General features: G+C 33.2%; 1 protein-coding gene across 3 annotated transcripts in view; it reads left to right on the top strand.

The window, feature by feature from the left end:
• SCAF11 (SR-related CTD associated factor 11) overlaps positions 1 to 14,220 on the top strand; it is a 70,941-nt gene that overhangs the window by 43,128 nt on the left and 13,593 nt on the right. For all 3 annotated transcript variants that reach the window (XM_079139497.1, XM_079139496.1, XM_079139498.1), the window contains 2 exons: positions 1,508 to 1,608; positions 3,661 to 3,725. In XM_079139497.1, the coding sequence (XP_078995623.1) occupies positions 1,508 to 1,608; positions 3,661 to 3,725 (166 nt within the window). The remainder of the gene's footprint in view (positions 1 to 1,507; positions 1,609 to 3,660; positions 3,726 to 14,220) is intronic.

Below are 14,220 nucleotides of genomic sequence, written 5' to 3'. Positions count from 1 at the left end.
TATGATGCTGATGATTGAATCCAGTGCCTTCACACATGCTAGGCAAGTGCTCAATCACTGAGCTACAACCCCAGCCCTCCCTTTACTTTTTATTAATCACTTGAACTCCTTATAGGGTCTTCTTTTAAATTCTTTGAGCATACTTTTTCCCCTCTGTTTTTTCAGCTATTTTAGTAGCTTTAAATGCTACCTATATTTGGATGATTTCCAAAATTCTGTTACTAGCAATCTCTTTTCTGAGACTCAGACCTATGTTTCCAACTACTTTGTTGCATATCTCCATCTAGAATACAAAGGAATCTAAACCTTAGCAAATCCAAACTCATCTCACTTCCTGCCCTTTTCCCTAGCCCTATTATTTTTTTTTTTTTCTTTTTTCTTTTTGGTGCTGGGGATTGAACCAAGGGCCTTGTGCATGTGAGGCAAGCACTCTTTATCAGCTGATCTATATCCCCAGCCCTAGTCCTAATTTTTAATCATGACACTACCCCAGTCACTCATCTCTTCTTCCCTCATCTTTTATGTTTGTTTGTGCCATTTTTATTTTCATTGTTTCCTTCTTTCTCTGTCATGAGAGATGGGCCTTACAAAATATTAGCTTGTTTGCTGCACTGAATGGAGGCAGGCAAGGGTCTTTAGTGGGAGTGGGTAGTGAGGGGTGGGATATGGCAGGAAACGGAAGAGACACTCCAAAATTCAGCAAATCTCTTTCAGACTGGGGTGCTGAGAGATTTATTGATTTCTCACTCTATAGATGTTGTCTTCTCTCTGTCAGGGTTGCAAGCCAGCAATTTTATGGGTACAGAGATCAGTTGGCTCCCACATAGGTGAAGGCCCAGAAACTATTAATCTCCTGATCCCAACATCTGGGACCTCCAAGGCATGGCTCCTTTACTCCCAGGATCCATGAATTTTGTCTTTCCTTCATTAAATAGTACTATTCCCATGTTTGCCTTGGGAGCCTATTAAGGGTAGCCTTCTTATCTTTTATCTTCTGTACAATGTCTTAAATTTGTTCTTTTTCTATTGCTCTGCTTTTGCCTCTGTGTTGGCTGTCATGCTGTCACCTAGACTAGTGCTGTCCAAAAGAAGTGTACTACAAGTCACTATATATATAATTAAAAATTTTAATAGGCATATCAAAATAGTGAACAGAAACAGGTGAAATAAATTTTAATGATACATTTCATTTAACCCAACATAAGCAATATATAAAGAATTATTCCAGAGAGATTTTCTATTTTAAAATTGTACTGTACCACTGAATGACACCCTCAATGCCTTACTTGATCTATTTATATGCCTTATCTCTCACTGTTTTCTTTCCCCAAGAGTTAACACACTTAATTAAGCTGTGACTTAGCATACTTGAATGAATAGGCATATGTATTTGGACTATACTTTTAATTCCTTTTTTTAAAAAATTTTATTATTTCAAAGAAGAATTGAAAGGTTATTTATGATGTTGGATTATCACTCTAAATACTTGATTGTGCTTTTCTCATAGATTCAAGTAAAAAGACAACTGAGAGAAACAAAAGACAAGAAAATCGAAAGCTCTCTTAAGAAACAGCTGTCCTGTCATGAAAGTTCTGAAAGCTCTATAAGGTTAGTGATTTTTAAAAGTGGAAACCAAATGAATAGAATCATAAGTAAGCTAATACAAGAATAATCTTTGTTTTGTTTTGTTTTTTAATTTAAAGTAGGCTTTAATGTATTTACTTGAAAACCCATACTTATTATTTCAAGGAAGAGCAACTAAAATCTGAGAATATAATTTCAGTTCTGTCTCAGATGAAGAGTCATATTTATTTCTTGCAAAACTTTTGTAAGACCAAAAATTTATAAAAGTGTATAATTTCTATTAAAATTTCTGACTTCTTACACCTATTTTGTAATTACCACAAACCAATAACAAATAGTTAACAGATAAGAACAGGTGCTCAGACCACACTTTAAGTAGCATTTATCTGACCAAAAAGTAGAATGCTAACTAATAAAATAGCAGTGTCCTTCGTGAAGCAGTTGAAATTGAAACTCCTTATTTTCTTTCACATTTTGCTTGTTTTTTTAATAGGCACTTCCTGCCTACTGTAACAAGTGTTTTATGTTTCAGATTTTTGTTAGTACTTTGTTAGTACTTTGTTAGTATTTGTTTCTTTAATTACTGTTTTAAAATCATTGTCTTATTTTAGCATAATTGTATAGAAATACAGTGCTTAATGCTTGAGTTTAATAGGTACTTAGCATTTTTTGAACTGATGAATATGAATAGCATATTGGAAATGAATAAAATAACAATACATTTAAACTTAAGCTTATTTTGAAGAGAATTTTATTTAGAGCTGTCCAGAAGTGTGTTGTCAGTATATTGTCACTTTCATAATTACACTTCAAATTCATGAATGCACATTCATTAGAATACTATATATTTGTTTGAAAATAGTTGATTGTAGTCTCTGAGATTTATTGAACCTGTCACTAATTTATTCTACTGTGGCTCTTTAGATCTTAATTTTTCACTAGTCATGAATTTGTTGAGAATGTGAAGAAAGCTACAGATCCTTTCTTCCAGAAAAATACATGTTTACAGACATAGACCTTAGTATGTGATTTTAAGGTATTCATAGACTTCCTCTCAAAGGGCCCACCTATAATCCCTAGAGTTAACAGCACTGGAGCAAATTTTATAACTGTTTATCAATCAGTTTTGATTTTTGTATTTCTTTTTGCATAGTAGATAACAGTAGTACATTTTCCCCAGGCATGATGAAGAAATACCTTTTGGTAGTTTCATACCTGATAACAACTCCTATCATTGGCTGTGACGATGTCATGGATGTGCATTTTTGTGAACCCACAAAATTCCCAATTATTTTGACTTGATGAGAGTGCAGTGGTTATCACTGAACAAACTGTGAGACTCTTATTTGGGTCTAACATGGCTAATTTTTCTTAGAGAAAAGACATATCATGGAAGAAATATCACAACATGCAAAATAATCATTTGCTTTTGCCCAACAAGTCATAACTTGAATGATTTTTCCCAAAATGGAAAATCTCTATCAGTTCTTGGTATTTACAGTCAATTCTTTATTGTAGTTTTTGGATGTTTTTAGCATTTTCGTCTTTCAGTCCTCAGCATGTACTTAGTTTCTCTAGCACAAGGATGATCCATTCAGATTTGCCTCTCCCTTCTAAAGCAGTGAAACCCTAATACCCCTCTATTTCTCATAATATTTTTACCAGTTCCCAGTAAGGGATTGCAATGGTATTTTAGTCTGTAGTAAGCTTCCATTTTAAGTCATTGGAGTGGAGAATGTCAACTGACCAGGAAGTGGCAACTAGTCATTCTTTCTTTGCTAGCATTTTCTGGCCCCTAAAAAAGTAGCATCCGCTTACCTCTATACCATGTAGCTCAGTATCAAATCTGATTAGGCAGTAAGATTATTATTTAAATACCAAGGTGATACAACTCATTATGTTAAAATCTGTTATCATAGAAGTCTGGAAGAATATGATTTGAAACCTGTACCCAACTTTTAGGATAATTAATAAAATTAATACATAATAGATTTCATTTTGATGGCCAGTGAATTGGAAATACATGCACAAAATGAGTTTTCTCTTAAATCTTTACATCTTTATTGATATTTACAGGAAAAAAAACATCATAAGGGAAGATGTATTAAGTGCAAGATTTTATGACTTGAAGATGATACGTAGTAAGTGGTTTTTTGTTCTGTTCTTTTTTAATATTAAAAATACATTTTGGTTGGAATTTATAATATTTTGGGTTGGAATTCTGTACATTGAGCACTGTACATTGTATTTTGTCCTACATAAACTTTGCTTTCATGTAGTAGTTTATGTTGTTCCCTATCCCTTTTTTCTTTTTGTTCAACTTGAGAGGAGGGTGTGTATATGTGTGTGTATTAAGAGAAAAGAGTGTTTTCCAATTTTTTAGTGCTTAGAAACCTACATTGTGGTCTTACCGCACTAATTAATACAGAAGTCCTTTAAAAAGATGATAAAACCTTTGGGTTGGTAATTGTAAACAGTAGTAAGGGAAATTTATGACAGCAAGAAACTTGTTCACAATTCACGGCGGCAACTGTGGTTTGACCTCTAGCCATATTTATAATATGAAACCATGGAAATAAAGCACGAGCAGTGAAATATTCCTATCTTTGGTTTGTGTGTGATTCATGATCCTTTAATACAGAAAAGTTTATGCAGCAGGTCCTGAATAAAAAGGTACCATGCATAGTGCTTTGTGACTACGCCTTAAGGTTTAAGCTATTCATTCTGTTTTAGAGAACACTTCACTGTGACCTTTTTATAATCAAGGAATTGGGCATTTATTTTCCAGGTTAGGGCAAGTGATGCTTAACTTTTATTATATTTCAAAGGTGAGTCTTTTCAGGATTTGCTGATGTATAAGTAAGGGAGAAATCGAGGTTAAAGCTCACTTCTTCACTTGAGCAACTGGTAAAATGAGAGTTGCACATTACTGAAATGGAGAAGGCTGGTAGAAGATGGTATATTAAAAAATTTCTTTTGGGAGAATAGCAGATTCCAAGGGAAGAGGGAAATGGGAAGATCTTACTCTAAGGATACAGTGGTTCAGTTTATGTAAAGTGAATGTTCTAGAGACCTAATGTACAACATTGTATCATTACCAGTACTGTATTGTATATTTGAAATTTTACTAAGATCTTAATTGTTCTCAAGCCAAAAAAAGAAAAGAAAGTGGTAAATGAGGTGATAGATACGTTAATTAGATTATCTTGATTATTTCAAAATGTATATTATATCAAAACATTAAGTAGTACATCTTCAATATATGCAATTTTTATTTGTGAATTGTACCTCAGTAAACATTTGAAAAAATTCTTTTTGTGGACATGTAAGCTATCCATCCTAAATAGAAATGCTCTGTAAAAATATGAATGTTTTATACATCTTCAGGGTATTTCATTGGTGATCAGTTTACACTGATGCATGTTTATTTATTTTTATCTCATTGATAATTTCTTCCACTTGTCATTTATTTCCTCTGGCAAAAATGTTCAGGATTACCAGGATTACAAATGATACTGGAAAGGAAGATTGACATCATAGTTTTAACCCCAAAAGTTGAAATTTCTGTATATTACACCACAAGGGATTATTCTTTGAAAGCAGTTACCATTAAAACTTTCTTTCACTGGGATACAATGCAGTGAAACTGTTTTTGGAACTAACTTGGTAAAGATATTCCAAAAGTGGGGGAAACAGTAACCTGAGAAAATTTCTAAAGCTGTCAAAAGAGGCGATAATAAGCTAACTCTGTTCTCTGAGTTTTTGTTACTTTTTGTCTTAAAGACTTATTCAGCATGTCCATTATTTAACCAATATTTAGGAGCTCTTTTTTTCCCCACATTTTAACATCTCTGAAGTGTGATTCTATCTTATTTGTCCTATATTATAACTGTTCACCAATCAGTATCATCACTGTCTGCAAATGTGTGAACACATTTAGAAATAGGGTCTTTCCAGCCAAGTAAGTTAAGAATTGACAGGAGATCATAGTGAATTAGGGTGGCCACAAGTTCAGTAAGAATATTCTTAGAAAAGGATAAAGTGCTATCATTAAATTTGAAGAATGGATAGCAGTGGCTTAAAAATAAAAAAACTAGATAATTTTGATATTCTCTTAACCCTCTGGTTTTTTATCGAGTGGGAGTATTGGGAGAAGTTAGATATGTATGCCAACATACCCCAGAGAAACAAAAGTTGGTGAATTCTATGTACTATTTAATTTTAGTTCTTGTATAGATTTTTGAAAAAGGAATCACCATTATTCTTGATAGCATACAAGATGATATATGTGATGATAAATGAAAAAATGGACATTGAGAAACTCAGTTGAAAAGTAATTTGAAAAAGTTGAATTCTATGTGCAGAGAAGTTTTAGGAATACCTTGACCAATTTAGTTAGCTTCTCTGCTTATTTTTATTTACAATTTGATTTTAAAAAATGAGTCTAAGTCTCTTAATTTCTTAGATCTGCTACAACAAATGACACAAACATGATGACTTGAAACAACAGAAATTTATTTTCTTAACATTCAGGAGGCTAGAAGTCTATAGTTTAAGTTTTGGCAGTTCTTTGCTTCTTCTGAAGACTTTAGGGAAGAGTCCTTTCTTGCTTCTTTCTAATTTCTGGTCTGTCCCAGCAATATGTTAACATTCCTTGATTTATAGCTGCATCACTCCAATCTCAGCCTCTAGTCTTCACATAGGTTTCTTTTTTTGTGTCTTTCTCTGTATTCTTTTCTGTCTAAGAGTACTCTTACTGAACTTGGGGCCACTCTAATACACTATGATCTCATGTCAGTCCTTAACTTTACTTGGCTTGGAAAAATCCTATTTCCAGTAACACCTACTTTTTTTGAGGTTCTAAGTGAATTCGGGATATGATTCAGTGCACTGTAGGATCTAAAAGAGCGCTTTTAGTAACTCTGAAACAAAACTTCTAGTTAGGTGTTCAGTGATAAGAGTGCCATTGGAGTTCAATCCTTAGTACCCCAAAATCAAATAAAAATAAAACAAAATTACTCATTTACAAGAAAACACTATGTCCTAGTCCTGGTTCCTAGATTGTATTCTTGAAATAACTATTTTTTTCAAAAGAATCAGAGCTCCTTGAAAAAAAAAAAAAAAAAAAATGGGGGATTCCAGGTTTAAGGTAGAAATGTGTCAAAAACATTTTTTCCTAACAGCTAAAGAACTATCAAAAACTACTATAATTTTAATAGAAAATTCAGAATGAGCTTGATTGGACTCTTAACAGGATGGTTATTGAAACCCATAAAATATGTTGAATTAAAGGATTTAGGAAGAGATTAACAATAGCTTTTAACCTCATAAGAGAAAAGACAGATATTAAGCACTTCCTTGATGGAAGTTAGTAACACCAAAATGTAGTAGTGTGTATCAGAAGTATGCCTGATTAAAAGCTCTGCTTGTTTATAAAATATGAGCAGAGATGCACATTAAGAGACAGGGTCATGCCATCAGCAAAATATAGACTATGACAAAAATGACCTAATTTCCTCAGTTTAAAAATTCTAAGGAGTTTAAAAAGTGAGGGAGGAGAAACTAGATTAAAAATGACATTCAACCATTTGTGATGTATGAATTTTATTTGGGTCTTTATTCTAATGTGATGTAAAAAGAAAGTAAAAAAAAAAACAGAACTTTTGAGACAATTGTGGAAAATTCAACAGATCTATATTTGATATTAAGGAATTACTGGTTTGGGGTGGATTTTGTTTTGCTTTTTCTTGTGATAATGGTATTCATGCTTCTCCAAAGAGCATTTATATATTATTTATATATTGAAATATTTATTCACAAAATATGTATAGGATTTATTCAAAAATGAAATTGAGGTACTTGTTAAATTAGAATTGATTATGAATTAATAGTTATAGAAGTTGAGATATGGTTGTATAAGTTTTCATTATGATATCCTCTCTGAAATTTTCTGTAATTACTTTGAGAATTTAATTGACTACCTTCCCCAGTGGTGCTTATTTCTAGGTTTTACAGTTAATTTTAGTGAAATACAGTATATTGTTTTGTTTTTGTGCTTAAAACTTGTGAAGTTTTCTGTCTTGAGGATAGTGATTGTTTTCTGTAGTATAGCATTTTCCAGGGTATCATACAGTATCGTAATGGTCCTTGGCCAGCCTGATAATAAGGAGACCAAAGTGATAAATACATGTATGAGAGTAGTACCACCAATTTCAGAAAAATAGTTTCCTCTAGTAAAGATAGTTGGAGGGGACAGGAGTGATGACTTTAGCTCTTTGAAAAACAAAAATGGCTAAATGTAATTAACATTAGTTAAATCTGTTCAGTAGGTGTCACTTTTGTACTACATGAAATGTTTAATTGATCATAATTACAAACTCAAAACTATTTTAAAAAGGTAAATGTCATGTCCAAGATCATATTGCTAATAATTGGAGCAGCCAGAATTTGATCTAGTCTTCTAATTTCATATCCAGTATGTTTGCACTAAAGCATGATTTTGTTAATGTTACCCATGTAAGCCTCTTTCACACTCCATGGTTGTCTGAAATCTTAAATAAATTCTTGCCTAGTTCTGTTAGTTTTTGTTTGGGTGTAATGTTGATGACATAATAGGCCAGTTAACCATAGTTTTTGTTTAATTTTTCAAAAATGTGGTAGATATGGATCTTTGGTTTATCCAGGCTGATGTTCATAGATTGTAGTTATAAGGATAGAATGCTTCAGAGTTTTAACCTTTAATTTTCACAGTCCTTAGGAGGTGTCTTAAGATAGTATTTAACAAAGTGCCCTAATGGAAGAGAGAACCTATAAATGTCACTTGGAATTATCCCAGAATTTAGGGAATGAACCTGTCATAAGACAGAAAAGCAACTGTAGACTCCTAAATGTTGGCATTTCATTAATGAGCAAGGTAAAGATAGACAAAATTAAGGTGAGGTAGAGGTAGTAGGTGGTTGTAAATCGAGTATATCATCATTTTCATCATCTTGTTGTTGTTATTATTATTTTGTCTGGTAATGGGGATTGAACTCAGGGGTACTTTACTATTGAACTACACCCTAAGTCCTATTTATTTTTTATTTTGAGATGGGGTCTTGCTTAGTTGCTAAGACTAGTCTTAAATTTCGAAGACTGGCCTCAAACTTGCAGTCCTCCTGCCTCAGCTTCCCAAGTTGCTATGATTACAGGTGTGTGCCACCCTGCTTGACTTACCTATATTTTAGAAGTGATTGTGTAGCTTCTTTAATTTCTTAAAGATTTTTGAAGTGGGATGAACTGTTCTTCCAAATAGGTATGTGACTTTCTACCAGAAATTATCTGTCTTCGTTATATACTACTCAAACTAATGAATACAGCTTAGGAAATTGTGAGATTCCTATATCTGGATTAGAAATTATTAGGATAGCCCATAATTACAGTAGTATGTCAGTGAAAACTCTAGCAGACCTAATGCATGATTTTATTGGAAGTCAAGCCACTTGAGTTTTATACTAGATTCTTCATTAAAGGACCCAGGACTCTAGTAAAATTACATAAACTTTCGTTTAGTTTCCTCATATAATAAAAATGCTGTTGTGCCTCAGTAAAGTTTTTATGAAAGATTACATGTTGAACCTGTTGGTGGATTGATTAATAACATGTTGTTTTCATTTTTCCATTATACTAAACAGCAGAGTTATCTTTTTTTTTTTTTTTTTGCTTCTAGCTTTTATGTAGAGGTTGAATGGCCGTGATCTAAAATGCTTGGGATCAAAACTGTTTCAGATTTTAGAGTTTGGGGACTTTGGAATGTCTGCATAGACTTAATTGCATGAGCATTTCTAATGCCAAAATAACAAAATCTTAAATATTCCAAAATTTGAAACTTTTTGAGCATCAATATCAGCATGCCAAAAGTTTCAAGTTTTGAACTTTTTGATTAGGGATGCTCAACTCTTTGTTTCTTGAAATAAATATTAAATATTAATTACTTATAATTGATGTTTACAAAACATGTCCTCCTTTTACACATCTCTTAATATAGTCCTTCTCTAAGTGCATACTAGGTCTGTTTCATTACGTCTTTATCAACTTTGGAATCAATTAATCAAACTTTTAATTGACTATGCTGATTTTAAGTCCTTTGGGTATAAACTGAGGAGTGGGATAGCTGGGTCAAATAGTGGGCCCATTCCAAGTTTTCTGAGGAATCTCCATACTGCTTTCCAGAGTGGCTGCAGTATACCTTTTCCCCCACATTCAGGCCAACACCTATTATTGCTTGTGTTCTTGATAATAGACTTCTACTGGGGTGAGATGAAATTTTAGGGTTGTTTTAATTTGCATTTCTGTAATTACTAGAGATGTTGAACACTTTTTAATTTATTTGTGGATTGCCTGTATATCTTCTTCTACAAAGTGCCTGCCCAGTACCTTAGCCCATTTGTTAATTGGGTTCTTTGTATTTTTGGTGTAAAGTTTTTTAAGTTCTTTATAAATTTTGGAGATTAGTGCTCTATCTGAAGTGTGTGTGGTAACGATTTTATTCCACTCCATAGGCTCTCTTTTCATATTATTGTTTCCTTTGCTGAGAAAAAGCTTTTCAGTTTGAATCCATCCTATTTATTGATTCTTATTTTCATTTCTTGTGCTCTGGGAGTCTTGTTAAGGAAGTCTGGTCCTAAGACAACATGATAAAAATTCAAGCCTACTTTTTCTTCTATTTGGTGCAGGGTCTCTGGTCTAATTCCTAGGTCTTGATCCATTTTGAGTTGAGTTTTGTGCAGGGTGAGAGACAGGGGTTTAATTTCATTTTGTTACATATGGATTTCTAATTTTCCCAGCACCATTTGTTGAAGAGAATGTCTTTTCTTCATTTTATGTTTTTGACACCTTTGTGTACAGTAACACAGCCACATCAATGTTTATAGCAGTTCACATAGCTAGATTGTGAAACCAACCTAGATGCCCTTCAACAGATGAAAGTGTGATATAGATATAGATATAGATAATATGTATATAATATTATTCAGCCATAAAAAAGAATAAAATTATGACATTTGCAGATAAATGGATGGAGTTGGAAAATATCATGCTAAGTGAAATAAGCCAATCCAAAACAAAGTCCAAGTGTTTTCTTTGATAAGTAGATGATGATACATAATCAGGGTAGGGGAGGAGGTAAGAGAAGACTGGAGGAACTTTGGATTGTGTAACGGGAAATGAGGGTGGATAGGCAGGGGAAGGAAAGATAGTGGAATAAGACAAACATCATTACCTATGTACATGTATGATTGCATGAACGATGTGAATCTACATAGTGTACAACCATAGAAATGAAAAGTTGTACCCCATTTGTGTACAGTGAATCAAAATTCAGTCTAAAATAAAAATAAAATTAAAAAAAATTAAAAAATAATAAAAAATAATTAAAATAATAATTAAAAAAAGTAAAAAAGTAAAAACAAAATAAAAAAATACTTTTAATTGAGTACCTGCTGAGTGCTGCTCTTTTAGCTCAGAGCCTTTATTACATTGGTAATAAAACGTAAAAACAAAATAAAAAAATACTTTTAATTGAGTACCTGCTGAGTGCTGCTCTTTTAGCTCAGAGCCTTTATTACATTGGTTTGTATTTTACAAAAGTGTACTATTATGAAGCATCTTTTGGAATTAGTGTTTGATGAAATGTGTTTGAAAATGTACTGAATTAAATAAGACAACCTTCCAGTTAAGCATAGCTGTTTAATCCTCTGATCCCTCCCAGTCCTCTACAAAAATGACAATAATGGAATGAAGAGAAAGAGTTTAATTCACAAAGACAAGGAGAACTGGAGAGAGAGGAGGCAACACTTAAGAGATGTCCTCAAAAAAGCTTGAAAGTGATTTTACCAGGGGCATCACAAACTGTCTTAGCAGGAGTGTAAACCTTTCATAGGAAGAGTGGAGTTAAGAATCATGTCAGTTCACATTCCACAGAAACTTAGAAGTCTCAGGTTTGGAAGCCTCTAGTATCTCTGAAAGCAGAGACTATGGGGTGGGGTCAAAACCTACAACTGGTTAACAGGATTTTGTTTTGTTTTTTCGTACTGGGGATTTTACCATTGAGCTACATTCCCAACCTTTTTTTTTGTTTTGTTTTCTTTTTAATTTTTAATTTTTTAAAAAATTTTGAGATAGGTTCTCACTTTGTTCCTGAGGGTTTCCCTAAGCTGCTAAGGGTGGCCTTGCACTTGTGATCCTCCTGCCTTATCTTTCCAAGTTGCTGGGATTATAGGCATGTACTACTGTACCCTGCTGCTTAACAGTTTTCATTCTTCATATTGTTGTCTGAACAAGGTAGAGGAAAGGAACTACCCAAAGAATAGAGTTTAACTTTCTATAGGGAGGATCGAATTAGATTAAACTGCAGCACAGTTGAAGATAGAAGAAACAATAAAGAGAAGGAAATTAAATCAAGTGGTGTGACCTCTATATTCCCTATGATCATTTTCCAGAGCACTGACAGTTATTCCCCAAAGTAAGAGGTCAGCATCTTCTGGGATACTGACTTGCTCCAAAGGCTTAACTGAATATCTGTTTGATCATCCCACAGTGGAACTCATTGATTGAAAGTCTCTGACTGCTCTCACCCCATCTACACCATTTTCAATCAGTATTTTAGTGTTCCATAAACAATTGACGATCATAAGATATGTGAAGAAAGTCAACATAATAGAAATCAAGGGGCTGGGTGGAGTTGTGGCTCAGTGGTAGAGCACTTGCCTAGCATGCGTGAGGCTCTGGCTTCAATTCTCACACCACGTAAAAACGAATAAATAAAGGTATTGTGTCCATCTACAACTAAAAAAAAAGGGGGCGGGGGTCAAAACAGACAAAAGGAACCTGACAGTATAGAACCTAATGCTGGGAAATAGGGAAAAATTTTAAAAAAATGAATATACTTAGAGATAAAAAAGGGATACTTCATAAATGTAAAAAGCTTTTAGAAAGTAAAAATATTGTAATAGAAATGTAAAATTTCAACAGGAGTAACTTGGAAGTCTTAGAAAGTGGGATCAGAAATCAAAGAGAAAATAGAATATTTGCATAAGAGACAAAATATTGAATAATAAAATCAAAATGCAGTCTGTAAAAATAAAAAATAAATAAAGTCCTAGAGGGAACTGCAGAAAGAAAAAATAATAGAACAAAAGTTGGGTGTCCAGCTACAAAGAAATACCTGGTAAACAAGAAAAGAACTACAGCAAGTACTTCATAAAATTCAAGATGTCTGAGGATAACAGGATCCTAAGAGTTTCTAGAGGGGGAAAAAACAGGCCACATATGAAAAGCCAGGAATAAAAGGGTCATCAACAACAATTGGAACACTAGAGCAGTGTCTTGAAAATTATAGGGAAAATAATCAGTAACCTAGAACTTTCTATTATGCCTGCCAAACTATCAATTAAGTGTTAGGGCAAAATAAGAATGAGGACATTCTCAGATACATTAAAAGCCCCAAAATTAATTCCTGTTTACCCTTTCTCAATTCTGTTGGAGAGTGTTTATACTTCACTAAGTGAAAAAATAATGAAGGAATGATGTGAGATTCAGAAAATGAGTTCCAACCTAGGAAAATCAGCAGCTGATCACATTGTCAGAGGACAGTCCAGGATGACTGTTGAACTGCAACTTTGAGAGTGCCAAGTTCTGACTGGAGCAGGAAGAAGGAAGAGTATTTCAAGAGAGTTAGGAAACAAACCTGACGGATGAATTGATGTGTTTGAATGTATTAAGAGGAGATTTATACTTTTGTTGTGGAATTAACTGAATTAATGATAGATAATATAGAAAAAAAGCTAAGGAGAAAACAGCAATTATTAACCTTAGGGAAAGCTCATGGTTCAGCTGTGATTAACATAAGTTATAATAATATAATACTATTATATTAAATGTTGATATATCTATATCAAATAAGACAGTATGGATAGTGAAGGCAGCAAAGGGGATAAGGTGGGAATATAGGCAGTATTATAAAGAGAAAAAATAATCTTTATCTTCCACAGTTAAAATAATAGAAAATATCTGAAACAGAATAATCAAAGTAGAAATGTAAAGTGCTGTTTGGCTTCTTGAAGTATTTATGTGCATTATTTTTTTTATAAAAATTAAAAGGCACAACATTACTGCTGTCTAAAGGCAGTGATGTGCCTTTAGATTTAATTTTAGGATAGATTTATGAAATGATTTCTAAGCAACTATAATTTTAGAGAAATTCAACAGTATTGAATGCTTTAGAGATTGTGCTTGGAGCTGCTTAGTGCTTAGTATTGGCCCCAAACTAACCATTCTTTCCATAGGGAGCATTTTATCTAATGACAGCTTCCTGGATAGATTTCCAAGTAAAGAATGCTATGTATACTATATATTCAATAAGTTTTGGGCGAATCAAAACAACTCATCACTCTTAGGGCACAAACAACACTGTATAACTATAGCACAACAATTATTTGTATATCTGAACACAAATGATTATTTCCTGAGAATGTAGCTGGGTACACTAGCTTCTTGCGGAGTTGTTAAGTACTCCTACCTTCTTAAGGAACTTGAAAAAAACCTTTGTATCATCTTTCAGGTATATGAAGTTCCTGAAACTCAGCCAGCTCCCTTGCC

Source organism: Sciurus vulgaris, assembly GCF_902686455.1.
Source record: "Sciurus vulgaris genome assembly, chromosome: 5".
NCBI lineage: Eukaryota > Metazoa > Chordata > Mammalia > Rodentia > Sciuridae > Sciurus > Sciurus vulgaris.
The sequence above is the reverse complement of the archived record's forward strand: the minus strand, read 5'-3'. Positions and strand labels throughout refer to the sequence as shown.